This window comes from Amphibalanus amphitrite, unplaced genomic scaffold, assembly GCF_019059575.1.
Source record: "Amphibalanus amphitrite isolate SeventyFive unplaced genomic scaffold, NRLGWU_Aamphi_draft 000190F_arrow, whole genome shotgun sequence".
Taxonomy (NCBI): domain Eukaryota; kingdom Metazoa; phylum Arthropoda; class Thecostraca; order Balanomorpha; family Balanidae; genus Amphibalanus; species Amphibalanus amphitrite.
This window is the reverse complement of record NW_024881685.1, coordinates 487845-510594: the sequence shown is the minus strand read 5'-3', so window position 1 is coordinate 510594 and position 22750 is coordinate 487845. Positions and strand designations below refer to the sequence as shown.

Sequence of the window (22750 nt, the reverse complement as noted above, 5' to 3'; positions counted from 1 at the left end):
GTAACTAATATGCCCTCCGGCACCCTGTTTTCACCGGCGTCCAATCAGGCCTGTCACGATTGTGTTGCAAACAAATAAATGTTCAAAACATAGCTTAAATCTACAGGTTCGACATAGCGAAATTTCATTGCAGTCGGGGGAGGTTTGGTTAATCATCATTTTTAGCACTTGCTATTTTTGTCACACGTGGCAAAAATGGCAATGATTCTGCTATTTTCTTACAACGATGAAGCCGATTTCAGTATTAGTATATATTAGGTCCGAGTGGACAATTGTGACGCTGTTGATACAAATATGTAACAGCAAAAAAATTAGGTTTTAGGTTAGGTTAGGTTGTAGGTTTGTAGCAGGCCCATGTCACTTCACTTTTGATGACATCATAAGGGGGTCTCAGGACAATTAATGGCGCGGTGCGCCACAATCGCTCCCAAGCTACTGGCCAACAACTGCCATTTTTGAAAATATTATTTTGAAATAAAGTTCCAAGTAATGAAAATATTGTAATAAAGTTGTAACTTAAATCTATAGCATAACTAAAAACTTACTTAAAAATGAATTATCCATAGTAAAAATATAAGCTCGATGCGTTTTTACGTTGCTTTCCTGCTGCTGCAGAGGGTTTTTAAATCGTCTATATCTTCAAAACCGGCCATTTCTTAGCATATTGCTGCTCTTTTTTGTCGCTGGAAAATTAGTTGAGCTTTCCATTGACATCAACGGCTGAGCGGTATGTGTAGAGTGCCATCAATAATCTTCAAATGAAGTTAGTCATTTTTACGTTGCAAAGGAATGGAGTACCCCTTGCGAGCATCAGGGGTGACGTCACTCAGGATCTGTCTCTGATTGGTCGGCGGGGGAGTGACTGTACCTTCTATAGATGGCCTTGGTTTGTAGGTTTGTAGGTTAGGTAAGGTTAGGTTAGGTTGTAGGTTTGTAGGTTGTAGGTTGTAGGTTGGTAGGTTGTAGGTAAATAGGTAAGATTAGGTCAGGTTTGATTATGTTTTTTCTTTTATTTCCAGGACATATAAGTATCATTTTTGGATTCAGGATGTCAAATAATGTAAGAATATGAAAACTTTATCATTTAACAGTCACTCGGACTCAATGTATACTTTTACCCCGATTTCACTCCTCAGCGAGGAAATCAAGATTTTGGAAAGAAAAGCACTGATTTTCGAAAAGAATTGCTGCCACCTGGTACAAGAACTCCGTCCCGAGCCTTCGTCCTGAACGGTTGTCCTCGCCTATCCTCCCGCAGCAACAACCCTTCCGTTTATTGACACGGAAGTAGTGAACCGATCTGTACAACAAGAATAGGTTTCTGATACAAAGAAGTTCAATATTACTCGACTAAATTGCACGTGCGGAACCAAAAATAAATTGGTAGTGGCACTGGCAACTCATGGCGGGCAAGAAGAAAGGAGAGAAAGAAAGCGCGGGAAGTGCTACCGGCGAAAACGACGCATAACTAGAAGATGAGAGTGCGAGCTTGAGTGCGAGGAACGGTAAGGCGATGGTGCCTGATTGCAAGCAAAAACAGAAAACTGCAAAAAGAAAGGTAAGAGATGGGAAAAACGATACCAGAGACATGGACAGGGGCGTGACACAGGAACAAACCGTCGGAGACTCTTGTGCATGTGGGGACAAGGTCGATGATGAAAGCGAGGGTATAGAGTGTGAAATATGTGCAAAATGGTGTCATCCAACATGCGAAGGCCTTGATCAGCATGGACTAGCGGCAGTTGAAAATCACAGTCTGTTCTGGATTTGCAAAAAGTGTAAATCATATCTGAAGGACTTCAAGGAAGTAGTAAGGAAGGGAAAAGCCAATCCCGAAAAGAGGGGAAGTTCAGATGAAAATACTGGATCAGACGAAAGCGGTGGGACAGAGAAGCGGCTCAGGGAGCTGGGTGAGACAGTAGAAAATGTTGCTAGAGCTTTGATTGTCCAAAAAGAGATTATGATGGAAATAGGTACAATGATCAAATCGCAAGAAACAAAATCATCAGAGAACTTGAAAACTGTAGTGAAAAAGGCTGTTCAGGAGGAAAGTGTGTCATATGCGGACATAGTCAAGCAACTCACTGACAAGCTAGAGAAAGAAAACACATCCAAACCAACTGAACAGGCCAAAGAGCTGCGAAGTATGTTTGTAGACTGTCTCGAACAAGACAAGAGAAGGCGAAACATCGTGGTCTTCAATGTACCTACCTGAGCAAAACATTGAACTTCCCTTGGACGAACAAGCTTCCAAAGACCTTGATAATGTGAAGGAGCTTATGAAGCAGGGATTAAAGATGATAATCCATCCAGAGAAGGTGGTTCGAGTTGGAAGGCGCAAGGAAGACAAAGATAGGCTCATACCTAGTAGTAACACTTCGGGACGAGGGCGAGAAATGGGAGCTGCTGAAGATGGCGAAGAAACTTCGAAATGCAGGAAGCAGGTTTGAAAAAATATACATAGCTCCAGATCTGTCACCAGCTGAGCAATTAAGGGATAAGAATCTTAGAAAACAGTTGAAAGAACGCAGGGAAGCAGGTGAATATGTGATAATTCACAAGAACAGAGTCATCAGAAGGGAAGATAGACCTGGTCTAAGGTCATCCAGCACTGTATCATACTGACATGATCCGGGAAGAAGAGTTGTGAAAAGGAAAATGAAAGACTCATCAGCTAGAAGGCTCAAGGTTTATTACACAAATGCGGACCAATTGCTGAATAAGATGACTGATCTAAAAGTGCATATTCACGAACGCGAACCTGATGTCATAATTGTTACAGAGGCTATTCCCAAACCACAGGCTAACCCCATACCACAAGTATGTCTTCATGTAGACGGGTATACAGAACACCTCAACTTTGACTGTGATCTCTGTGGGCAAGCTCCGCAGGGGCGAGGTATAGTCATCTATGTTAAGGATTACCTTGAAGCTCAAGCAGTGAAAAGCTTTGGGTTTGACCGGGACCAGCTCTGGGTGAAGATTCTGATTGGCCAACATGATTATGCATTGCTCGGTGCACTGTACCGGAGTCCGTCACTGACATTAAATGAATCTGTTCCAGCAATTGTATCAATTATGAAGGAAGCTGTTAAAATGAATCCTCCGTGCTTGATACTGTGCGGAGACTTTAACATCAGAGATATTGATTGGAGGTATGAGAGGAGCCTCCCAGGAGCTCCCCTTGACGTGGAAACCTTCCTTCAGGGCATCAGGGACTGCCTCCTTTTCCAGCACATCCTTGAGCCTACAAGGTACAGGCCAGACTTGTGACAGCTCGCTCAGCTCAACTCCGTCTTATCCGCTCCCGCTCAGCTCCCGCTCAGTTTAACGCGGCTCAGCTCAGCTCACGTTCCGCTCAAACCGGCTGCGCTCCGCTCACGCTCAGCTCAGCTCAGCTCAGTTTCCGCTCAGCTCAGCTCAGCTCAGTTTCCGCTCAGCTCAGTTCCGTTTCCGCTCAGCTCAGTTTCCGCTCAGCTCAGCTCAGTTTCCGCTCAGCTCAGCTCAGTTTCCGCTCAGCTCAGCTCAGCTCAACTCAGTTCCCGTTCAGCTCAGCTCAGTTTCCGCTCAATTCAGCTCAGCTCAGTTTCCGCTCAATTAAATTCACGCTCAGATCGTTCAGTCGTTCTTTTTAACCCTCGCCCTGGCAGGGGGGTTGATGCAACCCCCCCCCTAAGGTTTTTCGAAGATAGCGTGAAAACGGCGGCGCGCAGAAATTTGGCACAGCCTATGGGGCAACCTTTTTACACATGACCTGAAAGTTTCAGGTCCGGGTGACCTTGAATCAGGTCACCAGGTCAGAAAAACCGGTACAAGGTCATGGTCAAATTTCAATTTTCTTTTTGCACCTGTCCAACTCCAACTTGCACCTGTCCAACATATAGTTCGAGTTTTTTATGTCACTGACCTGAGGTCAGTTAGAGGTCATTACGTCGTAATGTTAAGCCTATGGGAAAATACTAAATTCGGAAAATACTGCAGATATTCGCTTCGTTCTATCACTTGTGCTTTGAAACCACAGTACTTAAAGGGACACTCCCACCTTAAAGGTAGTGTGCCAGCTTTCCTGGACCGTATGGAGTTAATGGCCCAGATAAGGAGAACCGGATTTTTAGAACTTATCCATACCTTCAAAACTCATGGAAACGTCTTAAATTCTTCAAATTTTGAGTACCCCAGTGCGAACTTCGCCCCGACGGGTTGTCGGTCGTACCCCAACCACATTTCACACCACTATGAACAATAAATGCACACACTGAAATCGCTATTACCGATATGCTCATCCAATCAAGTTTCGATAAACCCGTTCATCATCATCTCCTGCGGTTTCGAACACGCCTGTTAGGTGGTGCGGTAGACCGCGCCCAAAGCCAGGGCCCCGGTAACGTGAGGTAGCCGAGTCGGGGCAGCGTGCGCTGATCCAAGCCGGGGCCGCGCGTCCTCCCGGTGTCATGTGATAGCCCGGGGCTGCCCGCGGGGATGCGGTAGACCGCGCCCAAAGCTGCGGCCCCGGCTTGGGTCAGCGCACGCTGCCCCGACTCGGCTACCTCACGTTACCGGGGCCCTGGCTTTGGGCGCGGCTTCTGCTCATACTTTGTGGTGCGGTGGTGGTGCGTCGGGCCGCGCGCTCTGACTTCGGCCAAGAAAAATGCGTCAGCTGATCATTGTCATTTCTGCCACTTGCGTGTGGTGAAATGGGGTCATAACTTAAGAGACGGCTTTTTCATATCAATTATTTTACATAAAATCATATTTCAAACCATAAATAATGCTCGACAGCCAAATAAAAGAAACAATACCAATACAGGCTTACAGTTTAAGGCTCGACATTGTGTTGTCTACGATTAGACAGCTGGTAACTGATTCCCGTACGTCGTAACTCTATAATGACCTTTGCTTATTGTCACATGTGCGCCGCATTCGCGATTGTTGCCGACGCCTGTTTGCAGGTCAGCCCACTACAGTTGTTATACATATCGAAAAACCGATAAACTTTTAGGCGAAAAAGGCACTATTCCAGGCCCATTTTTGATTTTTTTGCGATATTAGGTAAAAACAGAAGCTTCTTATCCTAGGAAAAATAAAATGGGAAATCTTTCAAAGGTGGCACACTACCTTTAACATTAGTTTTGAGTTGAGATAGCCAAATTGGTGGCCATGGCCTGCAAATACCGGTTTGGGCACTCACAACATCGAAAAATGCTTTAAAATGCTGAAAAATGCTTTTAATTCGAAGATATGGAATTTCAAACTTGCAGTTTTCGGATTCTAAGGGGCTAATGCATTGGAATGCCCCCTTAGAATTTGTGACGTCAGCGGAGATCTAACGATTTTTAAATCTTAGACTAAAACCATCGTTAACACGTGGTGGTATACGCTGCTTTGCGCGCAACGTCTGCCGCACTTTAAGGCTGCCAAATTATTGCTTCCAAATAAAGTCGCTAGTAACAGGGGAGATCCCAAAAAGTAAACAAAAGTAAAAGCCTAATATCTTGAAAACCAGTGAATATTTTTCGGTGAAATTTGGTAGATATTCGTTTTCGCTCTTTCTGAACCAAGGGACATCACTTTCATGCCAATTCATTAACTTTTTTGAAGGTGGGAGGGTCCCTTTAACAGCAGGTCACTTGGTGCTTCTTTATTTGGTGTACTTATCCATGGGTCAGGTCAAATGAGGTCAACTGAGGTCAAATGACGTTTTTGCCAATAACTTGGCACATAATAAAGCTAGAGCTTAAAAATGGTATCATTGTGTTCCTGGTGATTAGCCGAATCGAATGATATACGATATGATGCAATTTGGTTAACTTGAACTTAATTAAGTAATTAAGGTTGACTTAAGAATTAAGAAAAACTTCAAGTACACTAAAGCAAGCAAAAAAGTATATCATTCGACGCGCCTTGACGTGCTGAGTTCACTGGTGCTTTTTCTATCTTAATTAGATCAAAAGTTATAAGCGAAAAACGTTTGACCTGTTTTTAGCGAAATTTTTACATTTATATCCCCCAAAACCTCCCTAAATATTGACCTAGAGCAACCAAATTTGCACAGGGGCGAGAACTCCAGGGGGCCCACCTACCTACCAAATTTGGTGTTTCTAGGTGCCATAGGAGCGAATCGCGAGGGGGGGTCGCATCACCCCCCCCCCCCTGCCAGGCCGTGTTATGAAAAATGCCAGTGCCTGGGGTGGGGCAGTGCCCCACCCCACTTTCAATAGGATATGGTTGCTTAGCCCACATTCAACCAACGAAGAGGAACTTTATTTGCTAATTCCTAATTGTAAATATTTTATGCAGAGGTAAGAACCCTTATTGATAAAATTAATTTAAATAACTGCTTAAATAAGAAAGTGAAGAATGCTGAATTGTAAATTGCGGAGCAGAGTGTCAAGGCGAAGCATCAAAGCCTGACAGTAGGTATTCATCTTGCAGTCAGACTTGACACCTGAGACTGGCTGTATTAGCCTGTAAATTGGCCAAGACCCTGGTCTTCCAATTTCCATGCTATATGGATGAAAGAAATTAAGGCTGTGGCCGTTACGGCCCTGGGCAGACACGACACAGATCACGCATCTTGAGGAGTGTCTCTTTTCACTAGCACTATCAAGCGTTGTATCGGCCGGTCGTACTGAGCTGCGCTCACCGCTACTCTCACTTTTCGGATCAGTTCATCCGCACTCGGATAGGTCAAGACCACACGCCCCAGGCGCCACTGGGACCGCGTAGGTCGTCGTCCACGACTAGGATGACGTCGCCAGTTTCCACGTTCTCCCGAACGCGGGTTGACTTGCTCCGCTGCTGCTGGGCGGTCAGAAATTCCCGTTTCCATCGCTCCCAGAAGACGTTCAGGAGGTGTTGCACACGTCTCCAGCGTCGCCGTCGACTACAGAATGATGTTCCACTTTTCACAGGCAATTATTTGCCTGGAGTGGTAGGCTGTGCCGCATCACACGGGCTGAGTTAACAAATTATAGCTTTGTCCCAATGCTCACAATCGACACGCTTAATTGCGTGATAAACGACACAACTTAGTGCTCCGGTCAACTGATAGCTTCTGAGGAGTGGAACATCATTCTGTAGTCGACTATACAGGTCAGGAGGGGCGAAGGAGCCGGGAGGAGGCAACACAACCTCATGTTTCATCGTTAGAAGCATGATGGAACTCAGTGGTTGGAGGTCAGACTCAGTGACGTCTACAGGCAGTGGCGGTCGCAGGAGGGGGCCATCAGGGCCATGCCCCCCCCCCAAAGGCAACTCAGGGGGCCATCATATCATTTGCCCCCCCCCAAACAACCGATGGGCCCCATGGGCGTATAGGGCCCTGGCCAGCATTCGATTGTCACGAGGCTCGAGAAACCCACGCCAGCTATTAACAGCTCCCATACCGGTCTTTGAGGGTCCTACACTAGCCTCTGAGGCCCCTTCAGTGGCGGTCAAGCGCTCACATTGATCGCTGAGGACCCACACTGACCCACATTGACCCACATTGACATTGACCTCTGAGGGCCCTCCACTGGCCTTTGAGTTTTTGTTTTCATAAAATCTTTTTTTTTTTGCTCCGTGAGAAGGTAGACCGGCCCGAGCGCCTACAGTGCACTCGTGTTCCCATAAGCTGCCGGAAACGAGCACGAAAGTGTCCCGCTCCCTCCCTATTTCAGGCAGGCACACCCTGGCCTGTCTGCACTGTCCGAACGATAGTGTCCCGCTCCCTCCCTATTTCAGGCAGGCACACCCTGGCCTGTCTGCACTGTCCGATCGGCGAGCTCAGGCACACCCTGGCCTGTCTGCACTGTCCGATCGGCGAGCTCAGGCCACGCTGGCCTGTCTGCACTGTCCGATCGGCGAGCTCAGGCACACCCTGGCCTGTCTGCACTGTCCGATCGGCGAGCTCAGGCACACCCTGGCCTGTCTGCACTGTCCGGTCGGCGAGCTCAGGCACACCCTGGCCTGTCTGCACTGTCCGATCGGCGAGCTCAGGCACACCCTGGCCTGTCTGCACTGTCCGATCGGCGAGCTCAGGCACACCCTGGCCCACAGCGCAGGGCCTCAGGCCACGCTGGCCCACAGCGCACCAGGGCGCAGACCTTTACGTGCTTCACTAGCAAAAAAGAGTATTTTATATCGATCCGCGTTCTTTTTTCAAATCCATGCAAAATTATTGAGGCGATTGGAGCACGTGCAACCTTAAAGGGACTATCCCACCTTTAACATGGGGTTTGAGTTGAGATAGCCAAGTTTGCGGCGAGGTTCAGAAACCACTATCTATTTAGGTTGCAACCCCCGCGGCCTCTTGGTGTTGAAGAAATTCGTTCCCTTCATTTGAAAATGGGCCTTGTACAAGGCCCATCTTCAACATGGAGCGACCGTTAGTGTGACGTCACCTAGTTTAGTCATTCTGATTTAAATGGGTTTGTTCGTTGAAAAATCGCTTAAAACTTGGTCTGAACTTTGTTGTGGTGCCTACAGAGTAAAAAGAATCAGCTTTATGACAGTAATGTGGCCTGGGGAAGGAGGTAATTTTGGGCTGTGACGTCACATATTTGAAAGTTTGTGTTTGGAATATGGGAAGCCTAAGATGTTAATGAAAAATAAATGCCAGAACCGTGTTCCTGGTCTTCCAATCTATAAAGTTGGGCACAATTTAACTGGTTTTAACAACATTTTAGAAGGTGGGATAGTCCCTTTAACCCTCGCCCATGTAGGGGGGGGGGGGTTGGTGCAACCCCCCCCCCCCTGAGGTTTTTCGGAAATAGTGCAAAAACGGCGGCGCGCAGCGCCGCCAAATTTTGGGCACCTTATGGGGCAAACCTTGCGCATCTTTTGATAAAAAAAAATTTGACCGGGTCATGTCAGGTCACGGAGTTATGACGTCACAAAGGGAACAGCCTCCGGCCGGATTTTCACAAACTGAGTGCCAACGCCCGAGGTTTCCTGCCGGTGGTACGGACATCGGTTGATGGATCGTGATGAAACTTCCCATGCATGTTGGGGCAAGTATTGGCTATCATATGGTATAAGAAACTTGACCGGGTCAGGTCAGGTCACGGAGCTATGACGTCACAAGAGGAACAGCGTCCGGTACTATTTTTGAAAAGCGCCCGAACCACTATTTTGCTAATTCTTGTCACCTCAATGGGAATATGCAGCAATATTAGCTTCTATAGGGAGCAAATGGACCTTCCAAATCCAAAAATACAATCAGATTTCAAAAATGTAAATTTTGATTTTTCGAATTTCTGCCGCCGACTGTGACCTTGCCGACTTCCGGCGCTCCCAACGCGCCATTTTTAGAGCTAGGGAAACGAAATACATACCAAACGATAGAGAATTGATCAAGGAACACGATAGTGAAGGTTTCAAGTCGATATCTCCCACCGTTTTGCCGCAATCGCCGCGGAAAGTTGAAAAAAGTCTATTTTTCCGAAAATTTGACCTTTGACCGGTCAAAAGTAGGTCAAATGTTGACCTAGGACCAAAAAATATACCACCAATCGCGAGATCTCGGCGAGAGCAATCCGTTGGTCTTTTCCGCTAAGCTCTACGACGCTCCGTTTTCAAACGCCAAGGGGGGGGGTCGCACCAACCCCCCCCCCCTGCATGGGCGAAGGTGGCAGATCGCCGTTTACGGGCGAGGGTTAAGCTGTATGAATGGTTTTCTCACCCGTAAAGCTCACGTGTATCACTGTTTTCAGGCTCAGAGCGGGTCATCATGTCCAAGCTGAAGCTGTACTATGACCTTATGTCCCAGCCATCCCGTGCAGTCGTCATGTTTTGCAAGCTTACCAAGATTCCATTTGAGGATCATCCAGTGGCTCTGCGCAAGGGTAAGAACGTTCGTGCAGGATATAATTGGGATTGGAAGGTGCTAGATATTCCCTTACCGTTATTATTGTTGTTGTTTATTGGGACTTTAGGGCGCGTCGACTATCACACCTTTTGCGTCAGCTTTTGACCATTGGACATTTGTACACACTCGCCATATAGGGGGCGCTACAAATGGACGGTTGTCACAAATATCGGGGTTACATGAGCACAGTAAATACGTATTTAGCCGCTAATTCGAATTAGGAACGCATCACCGACTCATGTAGCCACCTGCTAGTACGAATCGGCGATCCGATCCGCGGTTACATGAGCAAAGCAAATACGTATCACGATCGGATTCACCGCTAATGCGAATCAGGAGCGTACTACCGACTCATGTATCCACCTGCTAATACGAATCGGCGGTCCGAACAAAATCCGCAGAGAAAGAGGCTTAGAAGCGAATAGGACCAAGATACGTATTACAGGAACTATTTCTTTCCAAAAAGAAACATTAAAATGCAAAATATGGGTATTTTTCATTTGCTTCTTTTGAAATAATAATCAAAAAAATATGTCGGTATTTTGTCAAGTTTTCAAAAATAAATATAGTTAAAACCAAAAAGAAAATATTAAAGTACTTTCAGTTGAAACATTTTTCTGACAGCACTACAGACGAATCAAGAGAGGGGTGAGACTAAATGCTTACTTCGAAATCTAAGCTGCGTTGCGGCATTGGCGGTTATGTGCGGCGTGTATGCCGCATGATTAGTAGGTAAGCGGCGACCACTAAATTAAAAACTCAATAGCTTTGACCTGTTTTCAATGGATAACACTGCATACCAAAAATGTCCATCGCTCTCGTCATAGGATATTTAGATTTAAATAACTAACTTATCTACATCATCGTTTTGAACCAAATTAATACTTTCAACTTGACCCTCGCCCGTATTGGTGTTTTTCCAGCCGCGAACGTATAAGGTATAACCCCTTGCCGTTTCGCTCCTGATCAAGCTAGAGCTTCGCGGAAAAAACGAGCGTGTTGCCCGTGACGAGAGGAAGCCGATGATACCCAATTTTAAGGTCCTAGGTCATCGGTTGACCTTCCAGGTCAGGTCAATGACCCAAAAGGCGGAAAATTGGGACCTGTTAGAACGTCGTAGTGTGGCTGCTATGGGGTTTTCCGGGGTGCTGATCACGAATATCACGCTAGTTTTGATCACAGATGATGTCTTCATTCATTTAGGTCGGGTCAGGTCAGGTCAGGTCAACCAGTAGAGGTCCTGCCGGGTATTTGTAGTAGGTGTCAACCGCCTCTGACAGCCTCGTAACATGTTACGAAGGCACCAAAACTACTTTGTAAACGTTCATGAACGCATGAACCACATGACGTGGTTGCTAAATTCGAATTCAGCTCGAAAAACTGGCCTAGAAACATGTCAAACTCGAAAAAGTGAACCGAGGTCACCAAAGGTCAATGACCTGACCTGACCTTCAGGTGACCTTGACACCCACCCTAATGCATGGGGGCAACATCATATCACATGTTTGAACGCTTGAACCCACGAAAAGACTGCAAACGCGCTGCTAATGCGAGCCGACATACGCTGAATCGCGGTTCCGGCCAAACATGGTCTCGAAAAGTAGGTCACAGGTCAAAGGTTATTTGCGTCAGGGTCATGAAATTTTCAGGGTAGGTGTAAAATTGATCAACGCGAGGGTACTAAACGTTACGTCGTGATCAGCCGCTTTTTACGCGAGTTATTCGCGAAAAAACCGAGGGGAGTCCGTTCGACCCCCCCCCCCCCCAAAGGGCGAGGGTTAACTCACAGTCCGAACTCCGAACAAGTTCGGTCTTGTTTGTGAATTTGTCGGAGCATTGTGGCAGGCAAGGGTCGATAAAAGTAATTGTTGATGATGAGAAATTATATTGTAAGTTATGATCAACGCAAGTTCTTGGACATACTTTTATAGACAGACAATTCAAAAACATTCACAACAAAAGCAACCTCAATTTTCAAGGCAAATAAAAATTCGTGACATAAAAAGTAATGCGCGTGGTTGCTAAGGTTACAGGCGGGAAAATAAAAGTGAATCATACAAAGCGCAATTAATCAATAATAATTAAACAAGATAGAATGATATATCGATAATTCGCGAAACTTAAACAATAATTATGTTTCTGTAAAATATACATAAAAATATACATAAGATGCGCCACAATACTTCCCGCCCCAGAGCGGAGCTATATGACATATATACAGACATGAGGCATACAAAAACCAGTTAACACTGTTCGTCACGTAAAACGTTCGCCCGGTGGCCAAAGTTCATCCCGGCGCGGCGGCAAGTTCGTCGCTGTTCAGTGTTCATCACTGTATCGCCCCGTTCCGCCCCCGCGGCTCGCGCAGCAGGCCCCCTCGACGGGTCGGAACCGCTACGGAGTTGGGGCGGAGCGAGGCAGATGGTGGCAATCGAAAGCGCACTCGTCTTGGTGTTCGCGTCGGGGTACTGCCGCTGTCTGGCCTGGTCGTCATCGTCGCTCGGCTGCTACGCGAGTCGGCTGTCGGCTCCTCTCGTGCAGCTTCCCTGTGGGCACGGGCAGAGAACTCGGCAGCAGAGGGCAGTCGTGCAGGCTTTAGGCGATTGATGGACACCGAATCAGTTTCACCAGAGGCTAGTTCGACAATGAAGAACTTGGTGAACCGTTTTACAACGCGCATTGGACCTATGTAGGGGGACTCAAGGGGGCGACGCACTCTATCTACACGTATCCAGACATGCGAACAATTTGCTAGGTCCTTCGGAATATATACATCTTTTGCACTGCTGCCGTGGCAATGTCCTTCCGACATAGTACAGAAATCAATCTCATTCATTCGTCTGGCCAATTCACGGATAAAGTCATGACGGGAAGAACTCGATTCTCCGTCCACTGCGACTCTGGGGAACAGAAGCTGACTACCCGTAACGGCCGTAAAAGAAGACAAGCCCGAATCGTTCGGTAGGGCGCGAATCCCAAGCATTACAACCGGAAGAGCCTGGAGCCACTCCTGTTTTCGTGCCATTATCGCTGCCTTCAGCGTCCTGTGGCTCCTTTCGACTAACCCGTTCGAGCGTGGCGTATATGCAGTCGTTCGCAAACGGTGGAAACCTATCAAGGCTGAAAGGTGACTGAAAAGCTCGGACTCGAATTGACTTCCTCTGTCAGTCACCACATATAAAGGAACGCCGAAACGAGATATCCATACGTCAAGAAACGCCGCGGCTATACTCGCAGCTGAGATGTCAGTTAGCGGGGTCGCCTCCATCCAGCGCGTTGCCCTGTCAATGCATGTCAATAGGTATCGGTACGGAGACGAAAAGGGCTGGCCATTTTGGAAAGACGGCGGGAGAGGACCGACGATATCGATGTGAACGATTTCAAAACGACCGCAAGGAACGTCAAAAAGACCGTTTGCCGACTTCGTGTGGCGGTGTACCTTGGCTTCCTGGCAAGATGTACACTCACGCACCCAGTCCTTGATCTGTTTGTTCATGTCGGGCCAAAAATAGCGAGCAGTTATGAGACGCTGAGACGCTCCCTGACCGGGATGTGACAAACCGTGCAGTTTGTCGAATACGGCACGACGGGACGCGCGCGGCACAAAAGGCCTGGGATGAGCGGTCGAGCAGTCACACCAAATCTCTCGACCATCGCCGAGCGGAAATGCCTTAAGCCGATGCCTGAAATCAGCTGTTTCGGGGTCATCCGTTTGCTGTTCGGCGAGAGAGGTCAGGTCATGCGTATCGACTCGAATAGCGTTTACTGGACGAGACAAACAATCGGCTACCACATTGTCCACCCCTCTGACGTATTCTACTTCAGCAACATATTCAGTGATCACGCACCAGTGGCGCTGCTGTCTGTCAGACTTTGCTGGTTTCTGACTATGAAAAGCGGTGGTCAGTGGCTTATGATCTGTGAATAAGATCACATGTCGCCCGTCGATGATATTTTTGAAATGTAAGGTCGCCAGGTAGGCTGCTAGCAATTCCCTATCGTATGTGGAGTATTTCTGTTGGGCGCTGTTCAGCTTCTTGGAAAAGAATGCTACTGGTACTGGCTGTCCATCAACCACCTGATGAAGAGCAGCTCCCACCGCTACTAGAGATGCGTCGGTAACTAAATGATATGACTGGCCGACTGGTAACGGATGCTTTAGCATGGTAGCATTTACTAGCGCTGTCTTTGCGTTATCAAATGCCTCTGTTTCTTCATCTCCCCATGGAAGTTGCTTGTTTTTTGGATGAAGTCTGATAAGTTCCGTCAGCGGGAACACAAGCTCGGCGAAGTGAGGTATCATCCGCCGATAAAAACCGATCATGCCCAGGAATCGACGAAGTCCGTTCGAATCAGTCGGCTGCACGAATTCAGCGACTGCTGACACCTTGTGTGGGGCTGGCTGGACTCCCTGAGCGGTGATACGATGGCCCAGGAAATCGATCTCCGTCTGGAAAAATGAGCATTTGTCCAGCGACACCCTCAGTTGATGCTCGTGGAGTATCTTGAATACTGCATCGAGATCTCGCTGGTGGGTTTCGTCGTCAGGTGAGAAGACGAGGATATCGTCCAAGTAGTTGAAAACACAATCTAAATCTCTAAACAGACTATCCATGAATCTCTGGAAACTCGCGCCGCTATTGCGGAGACCCATCGGCATATAAAGCCACTCATATTTGCCGAAGGGAGTTGTCACGGCGGTTTTCTGAATGTCGTCCTGGTTCATGGGTATTTGATGATACGCGCGGAGCAAATCTATCTTTGAAAATCTGCCCTTACCGTGTAGGTTAGAGGAGAAGGTCTGAATGTGTGGTAACGGGTACCTGTCAGGTTTCGTCAAAGAATTAAGAGCTCGGTAATCGCCTGTCACACGCCAGTGTCCGGGACTGTTCTTCGGCACCATGTGCAAAGGAGAAGACCACGGTGAGTTGGAGGGCCGGATAATGCCAGCCTGTAGAAGTGTTGAAAAAGATTCCTTGGCTGCTTTCAGTTTATCAGGAGGCAGTGGACGCGGACTGGAAAAGGTCGGCGGAGCACTACCCGTGTCTATAGTGTGCCTGGTATGAATAGGAGTCTGCTGCAAATCAGCAGCCTTCTGCGGATTGAGGACGGCGGGATACTTGTGAAAGAGCGCCTGGGCCGGCGCCGCTAAATGCGATAGATCATTTGCGATCAGATTCGCGCTCGTGCTGGACGCTGTCAGGACCGAGCAGCGAATCGAAGTTACTGAATCTGTCAGTGTTTGTGACCCACAGTCTACAATCAGTTTGAATGTCGCGAGAAAATCGTTCCCAAGGATAGGATCTGTCACATCAGCGACAACGAACGTCCAAGGGAAAGTTCGACGCAAGGAGGGTATTTCGACATCGATAAGGATTTCACCGTAAATTCGAAGGGGCTGTCCTGTGGCAGTCGATACATGTACGGCTGAAGGAGAAAGATGCTTACGAGTTACCAAGTCGCGTGGTAAAAGTGAAATGCCGGCGCCAGTGTCAACAAGAAATGACAACTTAGTTGACCCGACATTGGCTGCGACCTTGAGTAGTGGCAGACCCTGCGCAGCATTTACAGCCTGCCGTTGTAGTTTCCCGGTTCTGATTGTTCGGCCGCTGGGGTAGAGTCCCTATATCTAACTGGCGTCCTGCCCCTCACACTTTTACCAGGCCACGTACACCAGGGGCGGCACGTGCGGGCATGGGGACCGTAAAAGATGTGAGCCCGGCACACTTTAGGTGGCTGTCCGTCATGGTATGGCTCGAGATCCCTTCCCTGGCCGCGTCGATCAGCTGATCGGGGTCGTTGACCCCTAGCAGCCGGTGAGATGCCTCTTTGAGGGGAACGTGAACTGCCGTGAGATTCTACCGGGTGAGCGGCTACTACGGTCTGCTTTTGAACGAGAGGAACGAGCTCGTCGGCTAGCTTCCCCATCTGTGACAGGGTAAGGTCTCGTTGAGCAGCCAGGACCGTGCTCATGGCAGAAGGAAGAGACTGAATGAATTTGTGCCTGACCAGGTCATCTCCGACTCCTACCTTCGAAGCAATCTCCCTCAGCTCTCCCAAAAACTCTGAAGGACGTCCGGTCATGACATTTTTGGAGATGAGTTTTTCGAAGAGTTCGGGCTTAGTTTTCTCAAACATCTCTACCACGACACATTTTAGGTTAGAAAAGTTCTGACCAGCAATCACAGAAGGATCGACCCTAGCTACCACATCCGCGGGAAGAGATGCCAAGACATGAAAAAACTTCGTGGTATCACAAGTAACATTCGCAAGATGGAATTGGGCGTCAAGAATCGCGAACCAACCTGATACAGCAGTCTCCATAAACGGTGGCGGTCGAACAGACATCTTTGTTTCATTCTGGTCTCCTCTCTCTCGGTTTCTTGACATTTTGACAAACAGATAAAAACAATCAAATTAAATAGAAAAGAATCAAATAGGCTAAGCAAAAGTTACGTTACTTGTCTTCAATGTTTTTCGTGGCAAATGATCTTCAGTCTTGTTTGTTTTCATTTCGTTATCCAAATCACGTCGGGGTCACCAATTGTGGCAGGCAAGGGTCGATAAAAGTAATTGTTGATGATGAGAAATTATATTGTAAGTTATGATCAACGCAAGTTCTTGGACATACTTTTATAGACAGACAATTCAAAAACATTCACAACAAAAGCAACCTCAATTTTCAAGGCAAATAAAAATTCGTGACATAAAAAGTAATGCGCGTGGTTGCTAAGGTTACAGGCGGGAAAATAAAAGTGAATCATACAAAGCGCAATTAATCAATAATAATTAAACAAGATAGAATGATATATCGATAATTCGCGAAACTTAAACAATAATTATGTTTCTGTAAAATATACATAAAAATATACATAAGATGCGCCACAGCATCACCTAAATCTAGTAGAGATGATGGTGGGAAACTAAACTAGGCTAGGGAGGGAAGGGAGTCGGTGACGGTCAGGGGCACTACAAGTAGAGCAGTCATAAGCTGGTGACAGGGCTGACATGCCATGTTTTGATAGCATGACTGAAACAGACTTTTTGGGTAGCCAGGAAATCGCATGCGAGAGCCTATTGAAATTCTTACATCGGCCTTTATATGCACCAGTCGTATACAGGTGCGGGATTTGGCATACGATTTCCAGACAATCGAAAGACTGTTTGGAGCCAACGAAGGAAGGAATGAGTGAGTACCTACTAAGTTGAAGGCATTAATTTGGTTCAAAATGATGATGCAGATAACTTAGTTATTTAAATCTAAATATCTTATGACGAGAGTGATTGGCATTTTTGGTATGCAGTGTTATTCATTGAAAACAGGTTGGAGCGTTTAAGTCTTTAATTTAGTGGTCGCCGCTTACTAATCATGCGGCATACACGCCGCACATAACCGCCAATGCCGCAACACAGCCTAGATTTCGAAGTAAGCATTTAGTCTCACCCTCAAGAGAGGCAACTGCTCCATGAGTCAAAGCAAGACAACTTTATGTTTAACTTTTTTTTTGTTAAGTTAAAGGGAGATAATGACCTTTTTCCACAAAATCTGAGTTAGGACCATTTTCTGACAAAACACAACAAGTTATAATGTAAATTAAAACCATTTTGCTCAATTCGGTACCTTGCCGCAAATATCTCAACTTGAAGTCACGTTAGCGGGGAGCGCTGAAAATGACCGTTGAATAAGTACTTACATCACTTTTTGGTACTTGCATGTAATTTTGTAAAATGAGCGTATTCCTTACATTTGATCTTCATCACATCTAGTTAGTTAATGGTCGCCTATAGTGCCTTCAAAAGATATTCATGGTTTGGGGGTGGTTTATGTCTAAATTTACGCAACTATTTTTCCTGTTCATCATCTGACGCCATATGCTGCTATTTTAGTAGCAACGACTCAATTTTGAATCGGTCCCGCCGACTACACAATAAAAGAAGATGGATACAACACTTTTGCGGCATCACTGAAAAACTTATGCAGTACTGTTATCAAAATTCTCATAACACCGTTCGACAAACCTGAAGTCTTTTGAAATAAATATGCTTGTATTTTTCGCTTCAGGCTCTGACGCTAAAATAATGAATTTCGTAGTCGCAATCGCAAGATTTGGCTGCGTTTCTGGCGCATGCCGTTCATTTGTGGCGCTTGGAAACAAAGAAGAGTAGGCACTATGTACCCCCGAATTAGAATCTAATTCATTCTAAACCGAATTAACTCTAATTCAAATTAGAATCCTTACAACCAAGCAACGACAAGGCGATAACATAAACAAAAACCCAAGCGTCGCTGTTTGAAACAAAAGCGCCATATACTGCGACTTTTTTATAGAGAAGGACAACGCATTTCGGTGGGTGTTACAAGTACTGCAAGTACTGCTTCTTTTTTTGCAAAATAAAAACCTTTTTCACATACGAAAATGTGCTAGGAAATTTTCATATTTTATAGAAACTACAGTAGAAAGAGTATAGATGTCGAGTAATTTTTATTTAAGAAAAAAGAAAGCTCATTATCTCCCTTTAATTGAGAATGTTTTGAGCAGATTTAATGCAAAAAAGACATAAGATATTAAGTTTTAATTCAGTCACCTCTATTGCTACGGAAGTGCGCCACATTTCAGGGGCGGATCCAGGAATTTTCGGGAGGGGGGCGGCAAGTCGAAATAGGGGCGACCTGGCAATCCGGGGGCGCTCCATACAAAGGGGGCGACAAACCGTCAAAATCGGGAGCTAAAAGCCCGCGCTGTGCTAGGGGGCGTTATCGCGCTCCCCCTCAGGTTTTTTTCGCAAATATCGGAAAGACGGCTGCGCGCAGCGCCGCCATTTTCAGCTTACCTTATCATGCATCTTTTTTGCACATGATGTAAAAATGTCTGACGCGGGTGATGGAAGGTCAGGTCACCAGGTTATGCCAAGTGACCTAGCCTAAGAAAAAGTTTAAATGCTTACCATTGCTATACCGACTGAACGATTGCTTTGAACCTTTCAGCGATTGATGAAAGCAACACTACTCATGAAATGCATATCTCGGTCCTCGGAATTTCGATATCTGTGACCTAAGGTCAGGTCAGTTGTGCGACGTCTCCATTATAGGTAGGTATAATTAAGTGTTTGGGAGAAAACTGAAAGGCATCTCTTTTGGACGAGCGCCATTTTAGACAATATCAAGCATTGGGATACATATAAAATTAACACACTGAATAAGAACATTGCACCTAGTGTGACCATTCATTATGTCCCAGAGGTCATCCCATGTCATGAAAGGTCCGCAGCAGTTTTTTAAAATAACTTTTGATAGATTCAAGCTAGAGCGATAAAAACACCTCAGCTGTGTTCAGCTCGACGATACGCATCGACTGCTATGCAGCATGACCTTTCCCGGTCAGGTCATGACCTTGACCTGAGGTCAAATTCTCAAAATTACCTTTCATACGGTCAACCTTTAGTTTGGTCGACGTGTCTCGACGACAGAAACGCAATGCTGGCAGACGTAATGTCGAGACTCTCTTGAGTCAAAAGTTAGTGCAGGAAAACATTGTTCTTAAAAAGGCTATTTTTAGAGTCTTTTGCCCTCTGAAGGCTAAACCGCTGACCTGAGGTCAAATCTGAGCGCAGCTTGCAGAAACACTTTTAAAAGAGCTATCGAATGCGCTTTTCTGCGGCGCTATAGCTCTATTGGTTTCCGAGTTATGTGCCGCTGCTTCGAAAACGGAAAATTGTTGAAACAGGCAACATTTTACCTTTGATGACCTCTGGTGACCTGACATTCGACCTGACCAAAAAATGATCGTTTTGTTTTCGTCCTGTTTTTTGACGATCTTTCGAATGCCGCTTATCGCGTGTCACTACGCGGCCCAGGAGCCGAGTTAGACGAGGGAGTGTGCCCCCCCCCCCTCCCCAGCAGGACACGGATAACTCAGACCACCAGCACGGCACGGGTTAAAAGTCGTAGATGGGCACCGCTACCCTAGCCAAAGATATTAGCAAAAAGGTGACCTCCATTTACTGGTGCAGTCCTCCTTCTCCCGGTGATGCCCCCTCCTTGTTCTGGAAGCGTCTCACTTATGCTGGTATGCATCACTTCCCGGGGGGGCGCCCAACCTCTGCTTGGGTCGCCTAATCCATTATGGAGAGACCCACTTTGCTTAAGTCGCCTCATTTCTTCCTTCTAAGAACGACCAATTTGCTGTAGGCGGCCTACTTATCTGGGACGCCCATCTTCTGCTAGAAGTGCCCCTCTTCTTCCTGATGCGTCCCACTTCTGCTACGAGTGCACCTTTTCTGTTAGGGCGCCCCTTTGCTGCTGAGGAGTCTTTTTTCTTCTGTGAATAGGGCGGCCCTCTCCTGTTGGGCGACCCCAAATTCTGCTGGAGGCGCCCCACTTCTGTCCAACTTTTGGTGGGGTGCCCCTCTCTTGCAGGGGGCACTTCTCTTTTGCTGGAGACGTCACTCTTGTGGGGGCGCCCTTCCACTGCGGGGAACGTCTCTCTTCTGCCAGAGGCACCCCTTTTCTTCTTATGGGGCTCCTGTTTTTTTTTTCTGGGGCGAGGCGACCATCTGCTGCTCGGAACGGGGCACACCTCTCCTTTTACTGGGGCACCGCCCCTCTACTGGGGTTGCCCTTCCGCTGTCGTCAGGGGCGCCCCTCTTGGTAGAATATACTCCTTTTCTTTTTGTAATGGGGCGCCCCTCTTCTACCGGGGGCGCCCATCTGCTGCTGGGGCGTCTGTCTTCTGCCGGATATTGTCAATGGGGCGCCCATATCCTGTTTGGCGGGCCCAACCTCTGCTGGAGGCTCCCTATTTCTGATTAACTTTTGCTGTGGCGCCTCTCTTCTGCTGGGGCGCCCCTCTTCTGCTTGGGGCGCCCCTCTTCTGCTTGGGGCGCCCGTCTCCTGCTGGAGACCCCTCTCTTCTGCTGGGGCGCCCCTCTTCTGCCAGTAGCACCCATTTTCTTATTATGGGGCTCCTTTTTTGCTGGGGCGCCCAGCTGCTGTCAGGGCGCCCCTCTTCTCGGAATGGGGGCGCCTCTCTCCTTTTGCTGGGGCGTCGCTCCTCTTCAGGGGGACACGTCTCCTGCTAAGGGTGCCCTTCCGCTGCCAGGGGCGCCCCTCTTGAACAGAAGGTATTTTATATTCTTGTAACGAGACGCCCTCTTCTGCTGGGGGCGCCCATCTGCTGCTGGGGCGACTCTCATCTGCTGGGAATAGGCAATTGGGCGTCACTCTCCTGCTTGGTGAGCCCAACTTCTGCTGGAGGCGCCCTATTTCTGCTGAACCTTTGCTGTGTCGCCGCTCTTATGCTCGAGGCGCCCTCTCTGCCGCGGGATATGGGCGCCTTTTTCGGATGGCGGGGGGGGGGGGGCGGCCGCCCCCGTCGCCCCCCCCCCCCTGGATCCGCGCCTGCCACATTTGTATGCTATTCCGTTTGTAGTGCGCATTACCTTCCGTCACGCCGAGAGCCAAACTGGATCCGTTTGACGTCACTGATACGAATTTGCTCATGTAGTCGGTGCACTGAATGCGTTCTTGGGGAGCTGATGCGAATTAGCGTAGTGCGTATTTGGAACGGATCGCTCATGTAACCGAAACGTCCGAGGCACACGATTCGGGCCGTATTTCACAAGAACTATTCTTTGCTGACTGGAAGCGTCAAAATGCAAAATACTAAGCATTTTTTTATTGGCTGCCTCGTAGAAAATAGCAAAAAAATGTTGGTATTTTGGTTTAGTCTTTGCATGTGAAATAAAATGAATGAAATATTTTGATAGATAATTTTTTCTGACCACCCTGCTGTCGCTGCATGGCGAATCAGTGCCCACTGACTTAAAACAAGAAAACTTTGTTTTCATTTTTTGATTTCATGTTAATTTTAGATGTTTTTGAGCCTATCAAATGATAAAAGTATTTAAAATTAAGTTCAGTCGTCCCGGTAAATGCCGCAACTGCGCCATGACTGTACGCTAATCCTATTCCGTTTGTGATGCGAATTACCGGCCGTCGAGGTGTCAGCCCGGGTGAGCCAAACAAGATCCGTTTGACGTAGATAAAACGAATTAGTCTCATGTAACCGGTGCCGTAGATACGTTTGTGGGGAGCTGATGCGCATTAGCGTAGTGCGTATTTGGAACGGATCGCTCATGTAACCCCGGTAAAAGAATCGCCCTTGTGTAAAACTATTCGGCGGTCTTCCTCTAAATCTCGGAATTTCGATATCGGTATTCTTACCTGGTATTCTTACCTGGTAGGGTTCCCCTTAGTCTTATTAGGATTTTATTAGGGATAGTACGGGATCGGATAGATGAACCCAACATTTTGAGCCTCGCCAGTCCTCTCGGTACACAACAAGGCCATCAGAGTACACATTACAGCTGAAATAGAACGTCTTCCAATGCAATAGTTAGCAATAAAATCAGTAAACTAGAGACTTACAATGAGAATATCGACAATGTCAACCTATGTACAGACTGTTGATTTCAAAAGACTGTGAGGCAGCCCACCAGCCTTGTGGACAGGGACGGGACATGCTCATGGAACTTCAGGTGTCCATCGATGGTTACCTACACCGAGGTCAACATGGCAGGTCGCAGACTGGATGGGCGTTCCGATTCCATTAAAGTGACCATCCCACCTTAATGTAATGGATGGTGTTTTTTGCCATTATTACTGTAAATAAGATGGGAAAGAAATTAATCATTAACATGACACAAATTTATTATTCACATTTGTGTATTATTCACATTTGTGTAAATGTATTATCACAAATGTAAGCTCATTCTGTATTTCGGTCTTTTTAATTGCTAAAATAATACATTTGTGCCATGTTAATGATCAATTTCTTTCCCATCTTATCCCACCTTAACATTAGTTTTGAGTTGAGATAGCCAAAATGGGGTCCCTGGCTTGCA

At 47.0% G+C, this 22750-nt stretch overlaps 1 protein-coding gene across 1 annotated transcript in view; it reads left to right on the top strand.

The window, feature by feature from the left end:
• The window catches only part of LOC122384450 (glutathione S-transferase theta-1-like), a 61544-nt gene that overhangs the window by 425 nt on the left and 38369 nt on the right, over positions 1 to 22750 (top strand). The window contains exon 2 of the mRNA XM_043371842.1: positions 9693 to 9824. Coding sequence (XP_043227777.1) covers positions 9710 to 9824 — 115 coding nt within the window. The 5' untranslated portion in view covers positions 9693 to 9709. The remainder of the gene's footprint in view (positions 1 to 9692; positions 9825 to 22750) is intronic.